At 36.3% G+C, this 25,622-nt stretch overlaps 1 protein-coding gene across 1 annotated transcript in view; it reads right to left on the bottom strand.

The window, feature by feature from the left end:
* LOC136030764 (death-inducer obliterator 1-like) overlaps positions 1-21,902 on the bottom strand; it is a 43,990-nt gene extending 22,088 nt beyond the window's left edge. The window contains exons 1-3 of the mRNA XM_065709806.1: positions 21,818-21,902; positions 15,197-15,292; positions 1,089-1,487 (exon numbers count right to left, since the gene is read on the bottom strand). Coding sequence (XP_065565878.1) covers positions 1,089-1,487; positions 15,197-15,290 — 493 coding nt within the window. The 5' untranslated portion in view covers positions 15,291-15,292; positions 21,818-21,902. The remainder of the gene's footprint in view (positions 1-1,088; positions 1,488-15,196; positions 15,293-21,817) is intronic.
* Positions 21,903-25,622: the final 3,720 nt, after the last annotated feature.

The raw sequence follows: 25,622 nt of genomic DNA, 5'->3' as shown, positions 1-25,622 counted from the left end.
TGCTAATCAGACTGTTTTGTGAGTAGAATCACACTCTGAAATTTTTACCTTGATCAGTATTGAATGTGGAGCCAAATTCCTGAGAATCAGATTCGATGTTAGATGGTGCTGAAATGCTCGGAAAAGTACTCATCGATCCATCTTCAAGCTTGGGAATAGTACCAATCGGGTCATCTTCAAGCTTGGGAATCATTATATGAAACAAGAAGGCAACTAATAGGCAAAGGTCCGACCGGTATTATACACCGGCTGAACCCATTCCATAAACTGGATGTTAGACTAGAGGAGGACATAGTTACAGAGGATGGTGTCGGACACCTAGCAAAATATATGGTAAGGATGGTGGCATTACCTTTTGCTTTTTATGGGGAAGGGGCTAAAGCAACGGGCCCTTGTGACCTGAGCTTCGACTCAGTCTGTTAAGTCTACCCATGGCTCTTCATTAAGTGCTGTCTCTGATAAAACAAATATGAAACTCCAGATAAAGCACCAAAACTGCGTTTGGGATCCGTCAGTATGTTATCAATTAGCCAAAAAGTCTCTTCCCTAGTTGCCAAGATACCGATTATTCTTTTCTTGGTCTTACTTGACTATTACCTTACTGATTGCTTGACTTATCACTTGATTGCGTGTTTAAAACAGTAAAATCACTTATTAGGAAAAACAAACTCAAACTAGAGGAAAGCCAAATCCAAAACAAACAAAAATTAGCAATAACTTAATTAGCAATATTAACAATAATTTTGTTAATAATAAATAATATATATTTATTATATATTAATTATAAATTAAATAATATATATAATTAATTAAAATATTAATTAATATAAAATTAATATATATAATTAATTAAAATATTAATTAATATAAAATTAATATATATTAATTAATTAAAACGATATATATTTGTTATAAATTATTGTAAATAATAATAATATATATTATCATTGTTAATAATAATAATAAATAATAATATTAATAATAATAATATAATTAATTATAATAGCAATAATTAATTAGCAATAATTAATTAGCTTAAAACAAAAATTAGCAATAACTTAAAATAAAAAGTACAAATAATAACTTACTGTCCATTGGGGGATCATTAAAAAAATTATCCATAGGATTACTTCCAACACTATTTGGTCCAATCATTGGATTCATTCCACCACCAGGTCCACAAACAATAGGCTTAATATCAGGGCCACTTGTAGGCTGAGGGCCACTAGACGTATTACCACTTTGACCACTAAGGGTTGCACAATTATTACTACCACTATTTTCACAGTTATTCATTGATTCACCACCGTTTGGTGTACTGGGTTCGTCTTTCACTGTTACGGACGGCACAGTAGTTCCAGCATTAGCCGCTAACGGATCAGGGGTTGGACATTCGGATTTGATATGAGGCTGAGTGCCACCCGACGGCGTAGGAACACCATTGCTGCCATTTTTTTTCTCTTTTTTAGAATCCTTTAACATAGCGTCTGAAAAACAAGGGAGGATTATTTTCGAAGAACCAAGTTGGGCAAACATTTGCTGACACTTGAAATCTGAAAATCGGCAAAACTGCCTTTTTATAGCAGAAACTGCGTTTTTTACAGTAAAAACTGCAGTTTTACATCTTCCCGTCCAGCAAACACGAACTGAAACTTAACAACTTTTTAATACAAATTTTGTGAAATAGTGGCTTGGGGGTTTGCTTCCATGGAAAGTAAGCTCTCTTAATCCCTTAAAGAAAATGACTACTAGTGAACAGGCTGTGGTGTTCACCCCTTCAGGTGCAATGGAGGTTGTGGGCCAGCCATTCTGTGCTTTGGTACGCCCTTCCTGTTTACCTTCCCCAGATTTCTCCGTGTACCCAGTTAGAGCTGAGTCGACTCTGGTTGAGCTTACAGAATCGCGCCACGGATTCCCGTTTCAAAGCAAATAACCAGACACCAAGAACCTTAATCCTTAAAAAAAAACTGACTACTAGTGAGCCGACTGTGGTGGTTTAATTCCTTATTTTCTGATTTTAATTACATATCTAAAGACTAATGGCAATTGATCTCTGTATTTTAATGTCCCCTCCAAATATTTATTTTAAGCAAGATTATTTCCTTCACTAAATATATTCACCACCAAAAAAAAGGTAAAAAGGAAAAAAAAAATAAGGCGTTGGACTTTAGCTGCGGTGCTGATCTCCATTTCATGGCCCTTCGGCCAGAAAGTGCAATGAAGGTTGTGGGACAGCAATTCTGTGCTTTGGTACGCCCTTCCTGTTTACCTTCCCCAGATTTCTCCGTGTACCCAGTTAGAGCTGGGTCGACTCTGGTTGAGCTTATAGAATCGCGCCACGGATTCCCGTTTCAAAGCAAATAACCAGACACCAAGAACCTTGATCCTTAAAAAAAAACTGACTACTAGTGAGCCGACTGCGGTGGTTTAATTCCTTATTTTCTGATTTTAATTACATATCTAAAGACTAATGGCAATTGATCTCTGTATTTTAATGTCCCCTCCAAATATTTATTTTAAGCAAGATTATTTCCTTCACTAAATATATTCACCACCAAAAAAAAGGTAAAAAGGAAAAAAAAATAAGGCGTTGGACTATAGCTGCGGTGCTGATCTCCATTTCATGGCCCTTCGGCCAAAAAGTGCAATGAAGGCTGTGGGCCAGCAATTCTGTGCTTTGGTACGCCCTTCCTGTTTACCTTCCCCAGATTTCTCCGTGTACCCAGTTAGAGCTGGGTCGACTCTGGTTGAGCTTACAGAATCGCACCACTGATTCCCGTTTCAAACCACCAAGAACCTTAATCAGACACCAAGAACCTTAATCAGACACCAAGAACCTTAATCAGACACCAAGAACCTTAATCCTTGTTGACTCGAACCCTTGTTTTCACGAAAATGGACTTCAAGTGCGTGATAACCACTCGGCTTATATAAACATATAGTTTCTTAATACTTATTATTTTCCTATAAAAATAGAAAACAATCTTATTTTAACGCAAATTTACATCATTCTCTAAGAAAATGTGTAAGAAACATCATAATTCCAGTCCAATGATAGATCTGAAACCAATGAATCCAGTGATAGAAGTATCGTGTCCTTTCGGTCCTAGTTGCAGCAGTAGGCTGCTGCATACATGGTTATTCTGAAGTGACCATCCCCCCCCCACAACCCGGAAAGAAAAACCAGGCGCGTGCCTGGACTGTACTAATTGTCCGTGTTTCATTTAAAAAAAAATATAACCATACACCCAGTGAAATTACAACCATTAGCCCCCGCCCCAAACAGAAGTTTTCTTACATGCCTGACCCAGTGAAGAGAAAATCTTTAGGATGAATGAAAACATAAGCCCTCACAGACATTTTTCAATTCTTAAAAGAATTTTCGAAGTAATTCGTTGTACAAAAAACGTAAAGAAAAGGAACAAAATTGTACCCTTTTATTAATCTTCTAGAGGGGTACAGGCAAATATGTACTGAAGAATTATAAAAGATAATCCATACAATGAAACAATAAAGCTTATTTTAATTGATAAATTTCCTTGGGGGACGAGAAGAAATGATTTTTTGGCAAATTCTAGTCTAGTCGCTTTTTACTAACTTGGAAAGTAGTTGAGCTAGGCGAATGAAACTCTCGGGAATTCATCGAGAGCCTCATTGATCTCCTTTCAAAGCCACTATCTCCACTCTTTCTACCTCCAAAGGGCACTGATTTTTGATAAATTTTAATAAACCTTGTGTTATATAAGTAAAACTTTGCGGAATAGATCTTCTAATCAAATGAGGCAAAAGAAACATATTTTAAGCCTCATATCTTAACTCAATCCCAATTTATAAAGTTTGGAAGATCTGTAAATCTATTTCTTAAATTCAGGAAAAATCCCTTGATATAGCTTAAAATTCTACTGAAAAAAAAAAAGAAAAGCATTTTTAAAACCAAAGCCAATGAAAAAGAGCTTCAAAACCCAAAACTAACATAAAAATTTTCCGTCAAAATTTAGATAGGTATTAGACCCATCATGGGTGCAATCTTCTAAGCCATAGAAATAAGATACAAATAGAGATAGTAGCTAGAAAACACCTTCTCAACAGGAGTGTAATTTGCTATGGGTAGGGGGAACTGCCCCATCCAGACCCCAGTTTGCCACCCCCCGCCTTAACTGAAATTTAGTTTCTTCAAAACTCTTGTCAAAGCTAAGATAAGCCTGAATAATTCAAGCATCCAGAGAAATTCGATCAGTTTTTTTTAGAATATCTTTGACTTTATATTACTACATGGCTTGTTTTTCATCGTCATTTTCACTTGATTTGGAAAAATTGGCTCCAACTTTGCCCCCCCCCCCCTTCCCCCTGATTTTGACGAAATTACGCCACTACATCCAAGGGTTATGGCCTCAGAAAAAGCAATGAGTCCCACCAATCCAGGTCAGAGACTAAGACATCTTCTCAAGTTTACATGAAGCACTTAGGTCGGCTTATATCCAGACACCAACAAGTCCCTGGGACCTCCAGTTGAATTGTGGCCTTGTACGGTCCTGGGTCCACCCTCGTCAGAACATGGTTTTCCATATTTGGCGATTCTCTACCAGCAAGGGATGACGTCCGGCACACGTAATCTCAAGCCTAATACCTCCGAATCATTATATGATCATGCCTACAAATCAGAATCCAGTCAGTGCTGTGTCGTCTACTTCACCATAATTTTCTCGGGAGCGTCACTTCTCAAAGTCACCTTTAGGTGCCAGTTCTGGTAAAGCAAACTCACGAAAAGGTCAACCCCGAACTTTTTTCTTGTGTATTTGGGGTCTTCATGGCCGAAATACCAATGTTAAGCCAATAAGAAAAAAACTCCAATCAAAAATTATTTGCTTGGGTGTATTCTTTTCTATTTTTTCTTGCACACTGCTGTCCCCTTAGCACAAGGACTTAAAGACAGAAGTTTGGACCTGATTGGAGAAAAATTATTTTGACCTTTCCTGGGCCTTAATTTAGGGGGGACCATGCCCCCAGCAATTTTTTGTACACTCTTCACCTTGGCAAAAGAATCAGCTGCTCTAAGTTTCAAACTGATCACGGACGTATAGTTCTTGTTTTGCCATTTCCAAGTCCCTCTCCTCCTAACAGAATATGTTTTCCCTGTTGGTCCAGATAATGTTTCCTGAGAGTATGGATAAATAGGCCAATAAAATAAAAGAGCCAATAGGACATGTGATACCAAATCTAACTATCAAAAAAGTGTATAATTTATAGCCTTTGCCCCAGAGGCTGTGGGGTCATTTCATCTCTAGAGATATATTCGTTGGGCTTTTTGACTATCCTGAACAAAACCACATCCAAAAATTTTGATCCTATCTTGGAAGGGGAATTAAGAGGGGTTGTGTAGCAAAAAGGACATGGGAGGGGGCTAATTGCCCTCCAGTTACTTTTGACCCTCAAAAGAGCCCTATAACTTACAAGTTTCAATGGAATGAGTCCCCTCAAACGTTTTTACGATTACCCCTTCTACACGAAGGGGTTTCGCTAAAAAGAAAAATAAAGAAATAATACATTGAAGGCATATGACAGGGAAAAGGTGGGGAATGGCGTCAAAAATGACCATACATCTATAATTCGGAGAATAAGGAGAATAATTCGATCATTACTGTCATATGGTGGTGTAGTGGTCTCGGTAAACTGAACTCAAATTCGAGCAATCAGGATCCCTTCAATAAGGGTACAAAGACTAACTACCAAACAATCAAAACAGCTTCAAACTTGACTGTCACGACATCCATGGAAATATGTATATGACGATCGCCTATAGAAAATTTTTATAAGGATGAGGCAATAGAAAGTAATATCAGGCTTAAGATTGTTGACCAATGGACTCAGAGAAAGCAGATACAGTGGATAAAAAGCCTCGTAGACCAATGCAAGTCACTACTGCTTATGTGCGGGAAGCTACAGATGTACAAGGACAATATAGTCACACTAATCAAAATATCGCAAAAATCTGTTATACAGATTGATTGTGAACCCACGCAGCGTCAGGGACTGGAGTAGTAACTTGCCCCTGATCTGAATTAGGATTTTGGAATCAGGCTAAAATGTATGGAATGGAATAAGCAGCCAATAGACTGGATGAATCAAAAGGTGCCTGTAGGGACATCATCTGGTAATCAAATATGCCTTAAGGCTCTTGAGAATATTCAGTTTAGACAAAAAAGCGAGCTGGATAGTACTAGGAAGTTTTAAACAGACTAGCATCCAATGGTAGGTCAACAGTAGCCATATTACATTGAAATGGACCTCGAGACATCCTGAGATAGTAGGTGACGAATTGACAGATGAAGCAGCTAAAACAGGGGCCTCTATGACTTATTATGGGTCCGGACTTTTCATTCACATCCCTTTGAATAGCTGGAAAGCGGCTATAAGGAGATGGTGGAACAAAAGTGGCACAGAAAGGTAGGAAGCACAGAAACAAAGGAAATACTATGATTCTAAAGTTTAATCCCACGTTAACCAAATATATTCTTCGACTTAAAAGGTCTGAAAGACAAAGGGTTATTGAAGCCACAGCAGGATTTGGAAATTTTCAGAATAATCTCACATGAATTGGAAGAGTTCTTTCCCGTTTTACCAAAAATGTCAGACGACATGGAAACAAGAAGGCAACTAATAGGCAAAGGTCCGACCGGTATGAAAGGGTCTGAACTGTCAGCCTGCTTCTGAAGGTCACTTGGTAAAGCCTCAACAACATCTAAAAACATAAAATTCAAAGGAATATAAAGGAATTTTGACAAAAAAAAATGTACACACATTTTCCGAAGAGTATTTAGTAGATTCAGATAAAGATGCAGTTCCAAATAACAAAGTGATGCAAATAGAACACCATCCTCAAACAATTAGAAAGCACACTGCAACAGTACCAAAGAGCAACAGATTTTTCTTTAAAGAGTAAACTTTCGATCCGGCTGCAGTGGGCGATCTATTTGATCTTCCACGCCATATTAAAATATTTAACGAAACAAAACTAACTGATTACTATTTCGGGATATTACTATTTTTAGGAAAAGAATAGAAATTAATTATGTATAAATTGTGTATAAATATATAAATATAAATAAATATATGTATAATTGTGTATAAATTGTGCATAAAAATAGAACACCTTATTCTTTAAGAAAATTTTATACAGATATATCCTCCGAACGATTAGAAAGCAGGCTCCAACAGCGCCAAAGAGCAACATCTTTTTCCTTAAATAGTAAACTCTCGATTCGGCAGCAGTGGGCGATCTATTTGATCTTCTGCGCCATAATAAAATATTTAACGAACCAAAACTAATTGATTATTGTTTCGGGATATTACAATTTTTAGGAAAAGAATAGAAATTAATTATGTACAAGCTAATCGGTATAAACGAAGAAAAAAAGGAAACTATATTAAATAAAACTTTTTATCATGAAACATACTTTCAAAATGAAGAAGATCAAGGAATTTTTCATAATCAGCCTCATGCAAGTTTAATTTCGAGTTTAATCGAGTTTGTTGTTTTAACAATGCAAAAGATTAATTCACTTCATCTGACAGAATAGTTTATAAGCCTTTAGCTCATTTTAGTTAATTGAACCTAGGTTCTAAGCTACTGTAGATTTTTCAATAAAAATACTATTTCATTTGACAGGAATGACAAATCAGCAGAGAATTCAAATATATTTTCAGTTTTCAACTAGGCACCAGATCAGAGCTATATAATCTGGAAAAAGAATTCATTTTGCCAATCAACTGAGGAGAGAGAATAATATGGTGAGGGGTTCTGTTTCAATTGTCAGTACTCCCTTCATCTGGAATAATGTTCTTAATGTTCTTGAAACATCAAAAATACATCATTCTCTACCCGTGCTCACCAAGTTCCAGGGTAAAAATCAAAGACTTTTGCAAAATAAACTACTCCAAAAATAAGTTTGAAAATCCAAAGTTCCCATGCCTTTCTTTTTTGCAAAATGTGATAAGTATATTAATCAGCCAGCAGATCACCAGCGAAAACACAATTTACTTTTGAAAAGTACGTCAATTGACCATAGATGATTTGAAAACAAAACATACAAGTCAAAGTATTTGCAAATGGTCTAAAAACAGAATCTGCTATATTTCACGAACCAAACTTGGAAATAATAAAATAAAAAAAAAAACTGAGATAGTTCCCCGAGAGAGTCTCGAAACAAATTCCCCCCGGAAAATTTCATTTTCACCAAAAATTTCCCCCGGAAAATTTCTTGCGAACGATTCCACCTGAAGTTTTTTTCTTAGACCACTTTCATTTGAAAGACTTTAATTTCTGATTGTTTCTCAATTGAGGTCAGAAATTTCCCCTTTCGTTGAAAAAAATATCCACAAATCCTCCTCTCCCCCAAGTACAAAGGTGTTGCCGCAGAAAACCCTCCTAGAGATCAAGGTTCGCTGAAAACTCCCATATTGAAAAGTTCTCCCATGGAAAATGCCCATCTACAACAAGATCTTCTACAATATTTCAAATCAGTAAGAATGTCCCTTGGACCATTTTAGTAGTGGTAGGGTTCCAGATTCCACCGCTGCTTGCTATAGTAACCAGTCTTGAGTCTCTAGCAACCAGCAGGGCTTATTGATTTTCTTGAAGACGCTGATATAGATGATGTACGCCTGTTTGTTACACAATATTGGGTGTTTTTATACAATCTTCGCCTTATTCCTGGTGGCGACTACTAGTGGGAGAAAAATAAATTTTTACCACGTAAAAATTGATACAGAAATTATTTCTTCACCTTTCGAACAAGAACAAGACACTTAACAACATATCAGAAATCTACGCCGCTAGCTCGATACAATTTTTTTTCTGTCTTTTTATTTAGTTACTAAAAAACTGAGAAAATTAAGACAATTTAACCTAAGTCCTTTACGCTTCTTTTATGGTCAACTTTAAATTTTGAATTCATTTCTGGTGTTCATTTCATCACCCAACCAGTAGAAAGCTATTTATCAGCAAAAAACGCGTTTTCTAAAGAAAATAAACTGCTACAAAATAATATTTCGAAATAAATTTTGAGAAAACTGCTAATACAGTCTGTCAGGGTCTATTTGGCATTACACATAAAAATTTTAAGAAGTACAAAATCGAATAAACTTGAGTGACAAATCACCTCAGTGCCCTAGACCTTTTAGAAAAAGGACTTAAACCGTACAGTAGCAAAAAGACCCGGTCTCCTGTTGCCACAATATCCTCAAGTTAAGTGAGCTTGTTATTACATATAGAACCACTGTCCCTGAAACTCTTGTCAGTAAGTAGCAGTTGAATGGTTCTGCCCTTTCCTATTCAATAAAGGTGAAAGGTTGTGTCACAACCTAGCAGGACCTAACAGAACAGCATCAGATGGCTGACATCTGTTCCAAGCCTTTGTTTTATTTCACTAATTTCTCAGGCTAAACTGGTACCACTAAACTCGGGTGAGAAATATAACTTCCTGGAACACGAGTCAGATCGACTGATCAGAAGAACCAAAATGTCAGCATCATCAGTAGCCATGATGGTATCTGTAACAGGAGCAGCTTCTACATGGGTAGCATCTTTGATCGCTGGACCCCTTTCATAGCCATCAAACACAACAATAGCACTAGCATACCTTGCTTGCACGTAGTGGACGTACGAAACGAAGACAGCCTTAAACCTTACCTTCCATGGAAATCAATGTAGAAGAAAAAAACACATTCAAAACGACGCTACACACAGATGCAGGTCTTGAGGGTGACTGACACTCAATACTACAAGCTTGAAAGATCACTTTTGCAAGTTTTGGCTTATTTGCTTTTCTTGTCAAACCATTACTTTCAAAAGAGAATTAAGAAATGAGCTAAGTTCACTATTGAAGTATTATTCTCAAAGTTTAGTTCACTGGGCGAAAATTATAAATCACTTGAAAAAGAGTGTCAGATTCCTGCGTGCTATCACGGATGACAACATATTTTTGGTATTCAATGGGGTCACTTGGTTTTTTATGAAGACTTGCCTCTTCAAGATTTTTCCCGTCATCTCACTTAGGATCACCTCTCCAGCTGTATCACCCTCGTTAACATTAAAGTCTGGAGAAGAAGATATGCCGTTGGAAATGTTTCTAAGTTGATCGTCTTTACTGAACAGGGAAAATTCTCTAAGGCATCGAACGGGCTTCTGGGTCACGCTGTCTCTAACGCTGCATCTAAGTCACACTGTCTTCTGCTGGAACTCATCTCGTGATGCTGTTCACTTGTTGAATAGTCATTTTTTGTAAAAATTGTACATGAAGAGCTTGATCTCAAGGTCAGTTGATCTTGAAAGTACCCAAATGGCTCTCTGCTGTTCTGTCATCCCACATCCAGTCGTAAGACCTTTCGATGTTCTTAGGATTCGCATATACTCTTGTTCGATGACAAAATATGACAAACGCCCCTCCCGGTGTCGCTCTGACCTCCCAATAGTGTAACATCCGCGTTCAAATGCTTTAAAGATCTTTAGGTGACTTGCTGGTATATCCGGACATATTTTACATTTGGGCTATGTTCCGATGTTCCAAGAAACGGAAGCATCAATACAGCAGCTTGTAAGTGTATAACCCACAGGCCCAGTCTCTCGGCAAGTATGAATTTGAGCAGTCTCCCAACCTTGTTAAGATACTGAAACCAGATTTTTTCCGTTTTCTGAGACTGCAGAACTTGACGTTGTTCCTTGAAAAAGTTATCCAGTTACTTGAGCTGGAGATTCTGACTGAGATCTTCGGGGGCAGCCATGCGTGTAGGACATCATTTAATACAGTAAGGATGTCTAGAGAAGTTGTGGCTGATTGCTCGTCTTCGAGGAGATTGTAACATTTGACAGAGCTCACGAGCATGTGAGCATGAATCCAAAAAGACTATTAGTTCCAACTCAGTATTTACACCTTCCTGTGCTATTTTACTGGTCATTTTTTTTTTCAGAGCAAAATAATCAAGTTCGTTTCATAGCCTTTTTACTTGGGAGTGTTAAGCAGTTAACATCAATGGTTTTCACGCGACAACAGCATGACTCTCGGTCAACTGTTTCGTTAAGTAATTATGGTTGAATTTGATTCTCCGTTGGGGATTAAAGCCAACATAAAATTGGAGAGATTAAATGATAATGAATTTAAGATAGCTAATTTTAACTAAATTATGAATAATCCGGTTGGTAAAGTCCCCAATTTGAGTTAAATGAAATTTGAGAATATTATTGATAGCATGTTTGTGGAGGAGCTGGGATTTTGGGACTCCGGAGCTCGGTGGGGTGATGTTTTTCCGGTTGTGCATCTTAACATTCAGGGCCTAAATTCTTCGTTTGATGATATTCAATTATTATATAGGGATTGATGCCCTGGAATTAACTCTGTGAAACATTTTTCAATGAGAATAATCAGGAACTTTTGGATATTTTCAGTTATATGTCGATTTTTCTCAACCGCAAAATGGGCAAAAAAAGGTGGACTCGGATTTTACATCCAAAATAATTTTCAGGCCGTACTAAGACATGATTTATGTATAAATAATGAAAAGGTATTTGAGTCACTTTTTATTGAAATCCCAATCAACACTAAGGAAAGGGTAATAATTGGCAAAGTATATCGTTCTCCAAGCGGATCTACGACTGAATTTTTGAAACATAGAAGACGTTTATAGGAAAGTTTGTGCTGAAAAATATAAAGTTGTATTGATGGTTGACTTTAACCTTGACCTTGTGAAATCGTCTTCTCGGCAGGCTTCTAATCTCTTGTCTTTACTAATTTCGTACGGATTGGCTCGTTGTATAAACATATTCTTTTTATCTTTACACTCCATTAGGAATGAAGTACTGCTTTCTGACATTTCTGACCATTTGCCATTTTCAGCCCTGGTTCAAATCCTCCAAAATACACTAAGAGTAGGCCTCCAGGATAAACCGAGATTCTGTTGCTCACCAGTGGAGCTGGATAGATTGAAAGAAGATCTTGGTACATGTTCATGGGACTTTTCTTTACCGGAAAATATTAGTTTAGGCAATTATAACAACATATTTGGCCGGTTTTATCACACTGTTAAGGAAAAATTCACGTCTTATTGTCTAAAAGCTCCTTTAAAAAATCCTCGATCAAAAAGATCAATACCTGTAGCTTCCTGGTTACCATCTGGAGTCCTAAAGTCAATAAAAAGGAAGCCAAACCTTTGAAAAGAGTACAGAAAAGACAAAATAATGCTAAGTTAGAAGTATTTAAGTTGTACCGTAATTTTCTGAAATCAATCATTCGCAGAGCTAAAACAGTATATTTTACAAAAAGATTTGTTGATTGCGGTAAAAATATAAAAAAAGACGTGGGACGTGATTAAGGAAGTTAGTCGGCCATCCATGAAACCGGAAGGTCTCCCTAAGTCTCTCATTGTAGACCATCAACTTGTAACAGAAAAAGGCCAAATTCGACTTCATATGAACAAATTCTTTACGGAGATAGGAAAAAAACTGCTAATAGCATTTTAAATTCCTCTGTGTCACAGTCTTGGAAGCAGTTCTTACGTCCCTCGTACTTGAAATCAATGGTTGTTGAGGAGGTTACAGTGCAGGAAATCAGAAATATCATTTTGTGTTTAAAGAATTCTTCGGCAGGTTTTGACCAAATTTCTGCTAAAGTAATTAAATATATTCTTCCATCGATTATCACCCCAATTTACCATTTGATTAATAGGTTACTTCAAATAGGAGTATTTCCACAACGTCTTAAGCTTGCGCGAGTGATAGCTATCTTTAAAGGAGGTGACCGTAAGGATCCTGGGAACTACGTGCCGATCTCTCTTTTGTAGGTGTTCTCTAAGATATATGAAAGGGAAATGCTCAAACGTCTGGTGTGATTTTTTAAGCTAATTTTTTTTTCATTAGCTTCAGTTTGGGTTTCATGCGAAGTACTCTACAGAACATGCTTGTAATAGACTTCTTCAGTTTATACGACGATCTTTAGATTCTAATCTGCCATTCCTGCAGCCATTTTTCTTGATGTAAGGAAAGCTTTTGACAGCCTAACACATAAGAACCTCATTGAAAAACTTTATCATATTGATGTGCGAGGAGAAGCATTGTCTTAGTTCTCGTCACACCTAACTGATAGAGCTATTATCACGGAAGTTACAGACGAAAAAGTTTCAATTGAATACGGAGTACCCTAAGGTTTTATTCTTGGGCCAACCCTCTTCCTGATCTATGTGAACGATCTCTACCGACTTTTTAACACCCCAATTAACAATGTTTGCTGTGGATTGTGTCACAAATCTTACTCTCAGACTACATTGGTGTTCACATCTGACAGTCGAGAAGAATGAATAGTATTTGCAGATGACACTACTTTCGGTGCTGCAGCTCCAGATGAATCATCCCTTATTCTAAAACTTCAAGCAATGACTAAGAAGATACTCTTTTGGTTTGACATAAATCAACTAACTTTAAATGTAAAAAAGTCATACCTTCTTATTTTTTCTCGTAAAGGCGTGAGTTGCCCCACAATTACTGAGCTTCATACACCAAGAGGCTCCATAAGTCGTCCTCCGGATCGAAATGTGTGATTTCTGGGAGTTCTTTTGGATGAAAATTTATCGTTTAAGCGGCATGTTCAAACAATAAGAGTGAAAATTTTCTGTGAACTTGGGATCATCCGAAAATTAAAGCGTTTATTTCCTTTCCCTATCCTCAGTCTTTTATACTTCTCTCTCATTTACCCTTATATATGTTACTGTTCATCTGTGTGGATGTCCATATTTCCCTTGGTACTTGCTCCTATTCACCATCTTCATGAGAAAGCGCCAAAAATTCTCCTGTCGGCTACACACACTCCTATTGACCTCCTTAAGATAAAAGATATTTACATTTTATCTCTATCTTCGTTGGCATATCAATGCTTCTAGGGAGATCTCCCATGATATTTTTTGGGACTGCTGAAACTAGTAGGGGAAGTATATTTGTATGTGGTTCGTAACCGGGAAGATGTGAGGATTCCGGCTAGTCCCTCAGTTCGATCAGACTTCGGCCTGGCTGTGACTGTGGGGCGTGCTTGGAACTTGGTTCCCGCTGAGATCCGGCAGTCACGAACACTTAGCTCCTTTAAGAGACAGATGAAAAGTTTCTTATTAAATGTTTCTTATGGTTTATTTTTTTTTTTTTTTTTTTGGTTGTTGTTTTGTTGTTGCTGTATCCTCGATGACGCAGATAATTTTAATTTGTATTTTATTGTCGGTTGATGTGAGGGTCGCTGTATCGTGGGGACTGCCGGTGAGTTGATTTCTTTTCCTTACAGATTTATATTTAGATGTTGGTTAGTTTGTTCATGACAAGTTTTATCATTCTTTATTTATTGTATGCCGTTTCCCAAATAACGGGCCATTGAGCCCTTTGGGATATTGTTTTTGTTATTTGTATTTTATGAAAATAAATAGAACTTGAACCAGTTGAACTTGAACCAGTTCTTTCCATACAATAACTATAGATGGTTAATATGATAAAAAAAAAGCAATGTATGATTGAAATTCTCATAAATAAATGAATCTTAGGCAGCGCAATAGCACTGCCTAGGTAGAGAGCGATGTGGGGACAATGTAATATTTTTTTTTCTTATAGACCAGGACCCCTCGTATCGAAAGATTTGTCGCAGAAACCTTGAAAAGAATTCATTCGACTGAAAATTAAAAAGGACTAATGCCCTTTTTAATAGTCGAAAGTAATAAGAGGGAAACTAACCCCGCTCCCACACCCCATGCCAACCCTCTCCCTGAACACATCCAATCAACATTTCGAGATAGCCATTTCGTTTAATATAGTTGAAACGTCTGGAAATCATAAATTTGAGGATGACAACCCCCGCACAATCTTCTGGGCAAGGGTTGTAAATTATGCTCTGGTGGCATATAAAGCTTACACAGAAAAGGTGATAGCTTAAACTTCAGATGGTGTTATACCAATACATTAAGGTCAATATTAAATGAAAAACATCGATTGATCCGCTTAAAAATAGATCTCTGAGGTGCAACATTGCAGAGCCTGTTGGAGAAAATACTAAAACATACCATAATATCACTCAGGGTGAACGAAATGCACGTGACTCAGCTGTGTAAAATAAAACAGCTTGATTACCACAGTCAGAATAATTACACATCCTGTAATAAAATACCTTTAAAATCTTACTTTTGGGGGTTTCACAGGGACGACTCTCTTTTTCTTTGAAGCTACATTTGATGACTGAAGAGCATTTAATTCCACATTGGCATTGGTTATACATTCCTGTAAAAACAACGTATCAAACAGTTTGTTGCTAAATATGCTGATTACAAACATATAAGAGTCATTAAGCTGAATTTTACCCATTAAAGGTTACGAGCCTCAGAAAATTTCCCTGGTTTTTGAAAAAGGAGGACAACAGTTTTTTAAAGTCAAATAACTCTACTGAAAATCACAACATCAGACTCAGTGTATCATAGAACTCTATTGTAGCGATTTTGAGCCACTATTTGCAAAAATATACTATTTTCTAAATTTTGCCAGGAGCAAGATCACATATATGTGTTTATTTTTTTTCCAGGGGTGATAAAAAATAAGTCAATAGCCTAAAAGCATCGGTAGTGGGCTTTATCAAAAGGAAACTGAAAGTTCTAGTGCCCTCCTTAAGTGACCAAAAAGATTAAAGGGCAGCTAGCCTTCCACCCATGATCCTTTCCCCCTAAAATCCTCTGATCAAAACTTTAAAATAGCCGTCTTCTTCCGTATTATTGAGAAGTTGCAAAACTAAGCCTTTGGAGATAATGTGAAGCTCCCAGAGCCCTTTGGGGGAAATTTCTTGGATGAACTTTCCAGAGAAGAATTCTTATACGAAGTATTTTGTTTTTTCGTCTAATTCTTTCTTTTCCAGCCTGAATTTTGCATGTGGCAATGTAAAGGAATTTCCCGGCGTATACTTTCAGCATGTTTTAAATTCCATGAAAAAACTCCCAGGGACGGGGGATTTGTGGAGTGATCCATAAAACGATTAGAGATTAATTTTTTTGTCAAATGAAATTTTATACTAAGAATAGTTTTTAAGGCTGAATTTTTGGGACGAAATTTTAGGGGGCGGGGTAGCTCAGTAAAGATGAGTCTATCTCGAATGAAAATCATGGCAGGATTATTTGAGGCAGGGCAGCAGGGGCGGTAGCTTACGCTGCCACCCCTTTCCCACCACCCTTCCCTTTCCAACAATAAACGGAAAATAGTCAAACTGAAGCTAATAGGATTCTCTATACGGAAGCGATAAAAAACCCATCCCTTCTCACATCTCCTCAATGTGAAGTAAATATATTTATCTTATTATTTAGCGTAATACTAATAAGTGTTTGGATTAATATAAATACCGCCATAGTAATATTTTGACAAGAATGTACATTAATACCTACCACAATGTCTGTCAACCCACTATTGGAAATAAATTAGCTTTTTCAGCTGATAACTTTGACAATAACCCATTGAATTTGAAGAACAAATTTGAGTCAAATAGCTGTTTTGGTTTTTATGGCACTTGGTATTTACTAAGTGACATATAGCGGTCGCAAATTCTGTCGGTCCCGGTTTTGCCAGTTTAGGCACTTCCAGACAAGCTAGGATGATGAAATTTGGCAGGCGTATCCAAGACCAGATCAGACTAAATTAAAAAATAGTCATTTCACTAATTCAATCATCTGGGGGGATTGGGGGAACGGTTAGTTTGGAAAAATTAGAAAAAAATGAGGTATTTTTAACTTACAAACGGGTTATCATATCTTAATGAAATTTGATATAATGAAGGATATTGTGTCTCGGAGCTCTTATTCTAGATCCTGACCGGGTTCGGTGACGTTGAGTGGAGTTGGAGGGGTGTTAATTTGGAAAGATTAGAAAAATACAGGTATTTTTAACTTAAGAACGGGTGACTCTTCGTGAGGTGTTTTTAAATTTGATATTTAGAAGGAACCAACCACATCTGGTGATATTGGTGGGAGCAGGTTGGAGGAGGAAACTGGGAATCTTGATAAACGCTTAGAGTGGAGAGATCGGGATGAAACTTGGTGGGTAGAATAAGCAAATGCCGTAAATACGTGATTGACGTAGACTGGATCCATTCTGTTTGGGGGAGTTAGGAGGGCGTCCGGTGCTTTAGCGAGTTTGCCGTTTCTATACGCGCATGGACGATGAAAATTGGTAGGCGTGTCAGGGACCTGCAAAAATTGACTTGAAAAAGTCGTTTTCTACGATACAACTATCTAGGAGGGAGGCTGAAGGGAGAGGAAAAATTAGAAAAAAGAGGTATTTTGACTCACGAGTGGGTAATCGGATCTTAATGAATTTCAATATTTAAAAGGACCTTGTGTCTCAGAGCCCTTATTTTAAATCCTGCCCGGCATTAAACCTCTGACTCTCCTTTCAAACTAATCTGTTGATTCTTGGAATTTTGCTAGAGCTCCTGCCATATGAGCTCTTGGCTCTTCCGACCTCGTCACAAGTGCCATATGAGCTCTTAGTTCTTGTTTATAAGGGTAATATATGGTAAATTGAACATGACAGCGGGGGTTATATAAGTAACTGAAATTTCATGTGAGGGAAACTTCTCTTGCCTGACAAACAAATTTCTTGCATTAGATAGTGATATACATGTAATTCATATCATAAAGAAAGCTGAAAATAACCATAAATTGCTCGTGAAAAAAAACAATAATAATTGAGCCTATTGCACTGAGAAACTATGTTATAAAACCATGATAACTGCTTCTGAACTTTTTTCTGAAGTTTTTTGGAAAGGCATAATCTCGTTTTTTATTGGGCACTAAAAAATACTACTGTTTAGTCCCATGCCAGTTTTTTTTACAATAAAGTTGCATATTCTTCTTTGACTTTTACCTGTGTTTTATGCAAGGGCACCGACAGAAAATTTTCCAGAGGGGCAGAAGTCAAAATAGCAGTGGTGGCTGGGTGGCAGTTTAGGTGGTTTAGGACACCAAACTACGACTTTACCCCGAAGAGGACAAAGTGACAATCAATTTAAAGTCCTGAGAACCTAATTGATTTAAAAACATCAATAACTATATTTTAGGCTTCCCAGTTGCAAAAGATGTAACGCCACACGGTGGCAGTACTGGAATCAAGCAAGTTGATTCGCTTTATTTGTAATCAAATTAGGCTACATTTGGTGATCTTCAATTACATATCAGCTATAATGAGGGGGTGTGATTGTTTAGGTGGGGGTAGGGTAGATTCCTATAAAATTACATTTTGATGGTCAAACTACCTGCTTTTCATGAGACTGAAAATAAATATTGAAAGAGGGATGGGGGAGTGGAAATTCATTAAAAGGTTTTTCAATACAGCTAATATGTTTCATTCCCATATCTACCAGCACAGAGGTAGAAAATGTAAAGTAGGCTATCAGCAGTCCCGCCATGAAATTTCTTTGGGGTGGCAAATACTGCAAGAAACTTGGTTTTTTGGCAATTTTAAATGGTAATATTTTTTCTATTTACATGAAGTACTTCAATGTTTTTAACAAAATGTATGTAATGTATTTATCAATAGGAAAGTCCTTTTGTAAAGGTTGTGATGACTTCAGTTGTGTAGAAGATCAAAAGTCTTACAGAATTTCCATTCATACACACAACAGTACTCCTTTTCATCCAACCGAATTTCTTTAGTAGTAGTATTAGCAAGAACGTTTCACCAATATTACTATTCATCGTCAATTCTGAAGTATATTCAGATTTTATCCGAAATTGAAATTGCAAATTTCAACGTAGGCCGGTACTAATCAACTCCTAACTATTGATTTACACATTTTAAAAGCAGCTGACAAGGGATTTAAGGGAGCCGTAGCTCAAATTATATTTTGGTTAGGCCTGGGTATGATCTGGAAACAATCTGAAATTAAATTAAAACAAGGAGCTCTTGAAACCTATTTGAACAGATTATTCTTTGTATGAAGGGGGTTCTCTCTTCTTTAGCTCATTCCTTTTTACTGTGAAGTTCGGCTTTTTTCCAAATTTTTAAAGAAAATTTGTAATTTGAAAAAAAAACTTTAAAGCACTAAATAACTTTCCAGTAATTTAGGAGTAAGATATTGAGAAGGGGATAAGTCCCCATGTATACAGAGTAATTCATATTTTTTAAGTTTTAAACTTGCTCCTTACTTTAGTTGAAAAACCTTTTATATCTGTTTAATTACATTTCCTGAAACATAAAGTTTTATGAATACCATACTTTTGGTAATGCAGAAAAACGATCAATATTTCAATAATCTCTGTTTCGATTTTAATGGTTAATCAAATACTTCATGGTAATAAACTGTAAGTAAGAAGCGACCCGGCTCCTTAGTAACCAAAACTATTAAAAACGTGATTTCGGAGTCAATAGGTATATCAATGGAATTGGCTTATTATGCTGATTCCAAATATATAAGTTTAGTCTTTCCCATCAAAAGCTACTACCCTGAAAAAATGTGTCTGATTTTCATAAAAAGAGGGAAAGACCCCTTGAAGTCGTAGAATTTACATCCTCAGATTCAGCGTATCAAAGAACCCTACTGTAGAGGTAACTCATATCACATATCTGCAAAAATATGGAATTTTGGAATTTTTTTGCCAGAAGAAAAATCATGGATGCGTGTTTATTTGTTTTTTTCCAGGGTTTATTGTATTGACGCAGCACCTCTCTCTTTACGCTAAAGAGTCCTAATTTAAAAAAATGACCCATGGAACACAAGGGTCGTTTAATTTGAATCAGAAGTGACTTTTTTTTTTTAAAGTGGCAAAAACCTATAGTGTGAAGAGCGAGGTATTTAGGAGTAGGCAGCCCCTCATATGTATAACCATTTCTGTTCGTTTTAAGTTTCAATGTTGCTCCTTACTTTCAGTCGAAGAAAACTTGTTTATTTTTCTTATTTAATGAAACTTAGAGACAAAAATTTTCCTAAGAGTAATGGAAAAAGTATGTCAATTATAGCAAAAGTATATAAAAATTTAAAAAAGCAAGTAATTACAAAAAAACACAAAAAACAATAGACTACTTAAAGAAACCAAGATATAAACTCCCAGCATTCAACACTTTTGAGGAATGCCGAGGCGTTGGACGGATATCAAATAGTTCGTGGTAACGAACTGTAGTAAGGAGCGACCCGGCTGAATTGTAACCAAAACTCTAAATTCCAAAACTAATTTTCATACCACTAGTTACATCAAAGGAATCGCATTTTAATGCTGATTTTAAATATATAAGTTTCATCAAGTTTAGTGTTACCCACCAAAAGTTACGAGCCTGAGAAAATTTGCCCTATTTTAGAAAATAGGGGGAAACACCCCTTAATAGTCATATAATCTTAACAAAAATCACACCATCAGATTCATCGTATCAGAAAACCCTACTGTACAAGTTCCAAGCTCCTATCTAAAAAAAAATGTGGAATTTTGTATCTTTTGCCAGAAGACAAATCACGGATGCGTTTTTTTTTTTTTTTTTTTTTTCAGGGGTAATCGTATCAACCCAGTGGTCCTACAATTTTAAGATAGGGCTCATTCGAACGGAAATGAAAACTTCTAGTGCCCTTTTTAAGTGACCAAAAAATTGGAGGGCACCTAGGCCCCCTCCCAGGCTCATTTTTGTTGGCAGGCAGCCAACGATAAGGCAACAAACATTTTTGTTTATAGTTTTTCCCTATTCTGCTTTCTTTCCTTTGATTCCCTTATAATTATTTCATGGTCCCAAACTTCCCGGAAAGGTCATCTACCCCCTTCCCCCTTGCAGTTACCCATGGCTTTATTAAGTTATTCTCTTTAGAAACTAGATTTATAATAGAATTTTGGATACTAAGTGACTGAGGCTATTTAGCGACTTATTGTAAGACAGAAATCAGATAAAAAAAGAAAGAAATATACAACTGGATTTTCCATTCAACGCTCTTTCAATATAGTCCTAAGTTATTTGCAAAAGGTTTGTGATCTTGTTTAATTTGACCTAATTTGGCAAAAAAAAAACTAATTTGGTATAATAAACCAAAGAATGGCGACAAATAAGCACGAAAAATAATGTCAACCCCACAGAATAAGAAAATGTTGTATTTACGTATGAACTATTTTTAGCACCTTTTATTAGTTAGGGGAGATGGGTTGAGACGACATTTGTGACGAAAGTAATTAATACAATCGGTACAGGTCTTGAAATAGGAATTTAGGGGTATTTTAAATGTCATTTCTGTAATTTAAGTAACCTCGACGAAAAAATTTCTTTTTTACGAACAAATGGTTTTGATAGTAGAAAAAAAAAACACAAAGCACATAACAAAGTTTTATTAGTCTTCTGTAAGACTTATTTTGCGTGAAATGAAGACTTTTTCCAAGCTGAAAATTTTTTTTATCAGCTCTATAAAATGTAAAAGCTATTTTTTTTAATATAAATAAGGAGCAACCTTAAAACTAATAACTAGTAGAAATGATTTGATCTAAAAGAGATACCCCCGCCCCCTCCTCGATACCTCGCTTGTCTACCCTGAAATGTTTAAAACTTAAAAAAAAAACCTTCCTATTCTGATTAAACGGCCATTGTGTATGAGTTTTTTTTTTTTGTTTTTTTTTTTGTTTTTTTGATGGGACTAAATTTAAAATTTAGCATAAAGAACAAAGTATTGACGAATTGGATAGCCCCTTTATATATAGACTAAATTGAAAAAATTTGAATTATGCAAATGTTTCGATCAAGACCTCCGCTTGACCGTCCTCAGTGCAGAATAAACTGATAAAAATATTAACAAAACGAACAAACCTTAAAACAAAACACAAAACTAAAATATGATGATCCTATCGCAGTAACGGTGAAAGGGCAACTGGATAAAAACCAGAAGTCTAAATGATAATTCACAATTTCATTTCACTTACAGCACTCTTAAAGGCTAATCGCTTTTCAGGTAGATCAATATCAGATATTTTACTTCATTGTGCAACAAAAGTTTGTGGATTTATGTGAAAACGATCAGAATTCATAATTTTGTCATAAATGGGACTTGGAGAAGTTTCTCCCGTGTCTCTAATGAGAGCTATCTTTTGGTGTATTCGCTTTTTTTTTTATCTCAACTACTTCCCTGAAAACTTACCTTTATCTTTATTACTTTATACTTACCTAATGGAGGTGCTGTCAAATAAGATAAATGATGCGGACTATCGTGCAAATTTTGAGCCCAGTAATATAGGTAAAAGAAAACAGGGAAAAAACATTCACTGATAAAGAACCTCCTGCTGTACCTCCTGCCAGAACCTATCTGCACTGCCTTCCCTAAGAACCAAATATATAAACTCATAAACTCATATGAAACAATTAAAATAAACTCATATGAAACAATTACATCTGATATGAAGTATCCTTGGTTGCAATAACCGAAGAAAATTGCAGAACAATATTTCCCAGAAGCTCCACCCCTTGGATTAGTTTCGGTGATTGGGAGGAAGGAGGAAAAACTACAAATTTTTATCTCTTGGATTTGCGAGACACCTATATTGAATATTTCATTTTTAATGAATCGTAAAAAAAAACACAATTGAACCTTTCTGAGATTTTGGAATATAACTTGTTCGTAGTTTTACTGGAAAAAAACAATAACGAAAACCCACTCCCAACATATTTTCGTGAAATGGTGAAAAAATTCGCAGAACAGGAGAAATTTTGTTTATCAAATATAATATGGAACCAGAATTACCAACTTGCTGTCCCAACTTTGCGACATCCCAAGGATCACCGATCTGGTTACCGAAAACCTGATTTTAGTGAGAGATTAAATAAAAAAAACAAGTTTTTTTAAATGAAAGTAAGGAGCGACATTAAAACTTAAAACGAACAGAAATTACTCCGTATATGAAAGGGGCTTTTCCTCCTCGACACCCCGCTCCTTACGCTAAAGTTTTTTATTGTTTTAAAAAGTAGAGTTGCGAGAAAGAATCAAACTTTAGCGCAAGGAGCGGGGTGTCGAGGAGGAAAAGCCCCTTTCATATACGGAGTAATTTCTGTTCGTTTTAAGTTTTAATGTCGCTCCTTACTTTCATTTAAAAAAAACTTGTTTTTTTTATTTAATTTCTGAAAGTTTTTTAATTAATGCATGACTGATTTTGGCTCTCCGTACATAAATTATTAAAATGAAATTTGCATATTAATTCTTTTTTTGGCTAAATGGCTTTCTCTTAGTTTTGATCAGACGATTTTGAGAAATAAGGGGTGGGGAAGGAGGTCTTGTTGCCCTCCAATTTTTCGGTTACTTAAAAAGGCAACTAGATCTTTTGTTTTTAACGAACGTTTTTATTAGTAAAAAAAAATACGTAACTTAAGAATTAACTTACGTAACAAACTTTTATATTCTTATATTTTTGATTATATATATGAGGGGGTTGGTCCCCTCGTTAATACCTCGCTCTTCACACTAAATCTTGTTTTATCCCAATTCTTTAAGAATGACCCCTGAATCAGAAAGGCCGTAGAATAAATAGTTGAAATTATTTTAAAAAATTTTAGCATAAAGAGTGAAGTGTTTATCTCCTCCTAAATACCTCGCTCTTTATGCTAAAGTATTTTTAGAACCCCTCATATGCGTAATAATCTCTGTTCCTTTTTAAGTTTTAGTGCTTCTCCTTACTTTCAATTGAAAAAACTTTTTCATGTTTATATTTTCATTGTTTTTTTTTATAGTAATGCTAGAAAGTCCTGCGCCCTTTTCATTGAATTTCTTTTCCCCCATGAAATATTCCTCCAAGGAAAGATCCTCCCATATAGCCCCCTCCCCTGAACCCCACACCCAAACCGAAAAAATCCCCCTGATAACGTCGGTACACTTCCCAGTAACCATTACTGTATGTAAACATTGGTCAAAGTTTGTAACTTGCAGCCCCTCCCCCAGGGACTGTGGGGGGTAAGTCATCCCCAAAGACATAGTTATTATGGTTTTCGACTAGGCGGAACAAAATGGCTATCTCAAAATTTTGATCCGTTGACTTTGGGAAAAAAATGAGCGTGGGAGGGGGACTAGGTGCCCTCCAATTTTTTTGGTCACTTAAAAAGGGCACTAGAACTTTTCATTTCCGTTAGAATGAGCCCTCTTGCAACACTCTAGGACCACTTGGTCGATACGATGACCCCTGGAAAAAAAAAAAAAAAAACAAATAAACACGCACCCGTGATTTGTCTTCTGGCAAAAAATACGAAATTCCACATTTTTGTAGATTGGACCTTGAAATTTTTTCTATAGGGTTCTCTGATACGCTGAATGCGATGGTGTAATTTTCGTTAAAATCCTATGACTTTTAGGGGGTGTTACCCCCTATTTTCCAAAATAAGGCAAATTTTCTCAGGCTCGTAACTTTTGATGACAATAACTAAACTTGATGAAACTTATATATTTGAAATCAGCATAAAAATCCGATTCTTTTGATATATCTTTTAGCATCGAAATTCCGTTTTTTAGAGTTTCGTTTACTATTGAGCCGGGTCGCTCCTTACTACAGTTCGTTACCACGAACTGTTTGATGATCTAAGGTCTTAGGTATTTTAGGATTTCAGGTAAAGTCTCCCAATTTTAGTTGTTTTTGATTTGTTTAATTTAATTCCAGTGTAATTCCTTTCTTTATATCAAGCTCATTTCAAGTTCAAGTTCTATTTAGTTTCATAAAATAACAATAACAAAAACAATATCCCAAAGATCTCAATGGCCCGTTATTTGGGAAACGGCATACAATAAATAAAGAATCATCAAACCTGTCATAAACATACTAACCAACATCTAAATATAAATATGTAAGGAAAAGAAATCAACTCACCGGCAGTCCCCACGAAACAGCGACCCTCACATCACCCGACAATAAAGTACAAATTAAAATTCTCGCGTCATCGAGGATACAACACCAACAAAACAACAGACCGAAAAAGAAAAAAAAATAATAATAAATAAACCATAGGAAACATTTAATAAGAAGCCTTTAATGAGAAACTTTTCATCTTTCTCTTAAAGGAGCCAAGTGTTCGTGACTGCCGGATCTCAGCGGGAACCGAGTTCCAAGCACGCCCCACAGTCACAGCCAGGCCGAAGTCTGAAAGAACCGAGGGACTAGCTGGAATCATCACACCCTCCTGGTTACGAACAATATACAAATCTACTTCCCCTACTAGTTTAAGCAGTCCCGAAAAACGACATGGGAGATCTCCCTGGAAGTATTGATATGCCAACGAAGATAGAGATAAAACATAAATATATTTAATTTTGAGGAGGTCAAGAGGGGTGTGTGTAGCCGATTGGGGAATTCTTGCCGCTTTCTCATAAAGATTGTGAATAGGAGCAAGTACCGAGGAAAATGTGGACATCCACACAGACGAAAAGTAACATATATAGGGGTAAATCAGAGAAAAGTATAAAAGACGGAGGATAGGGAAAGGAAATAAACGCTTTAATTTTCGGATGATCCCAAGTCCACAGGAAATTTTCACTCTTATTATTTGAACATGCCACTTAAATGATAATTTTTCATCCAAAAGAACTCCCAGGAATCACACATATCGATCCGCGGGACGACTTATGGAGCCTCTTGGTGTATGA

The sequence above is a fragment of the Artemia franciscana genome, chromosome 9 (genome assembly GCF_032884065.1).
Source record: "Artemia franciscana chromosome 9, ASM3288406v1, whole genome shotgun sequence".
Lineage (NCBI taxonomy): Eukaryota > Metazoa > Arthropoda > Branchiopoda > Anostraca > Artemiidae > Artemia > Artemia franciscana.
The sequence above is the reverse complement of the archived record's forward strand: the minus strand, read 5'-3'. Positions and strand labels throughout refer to the sequence as shown.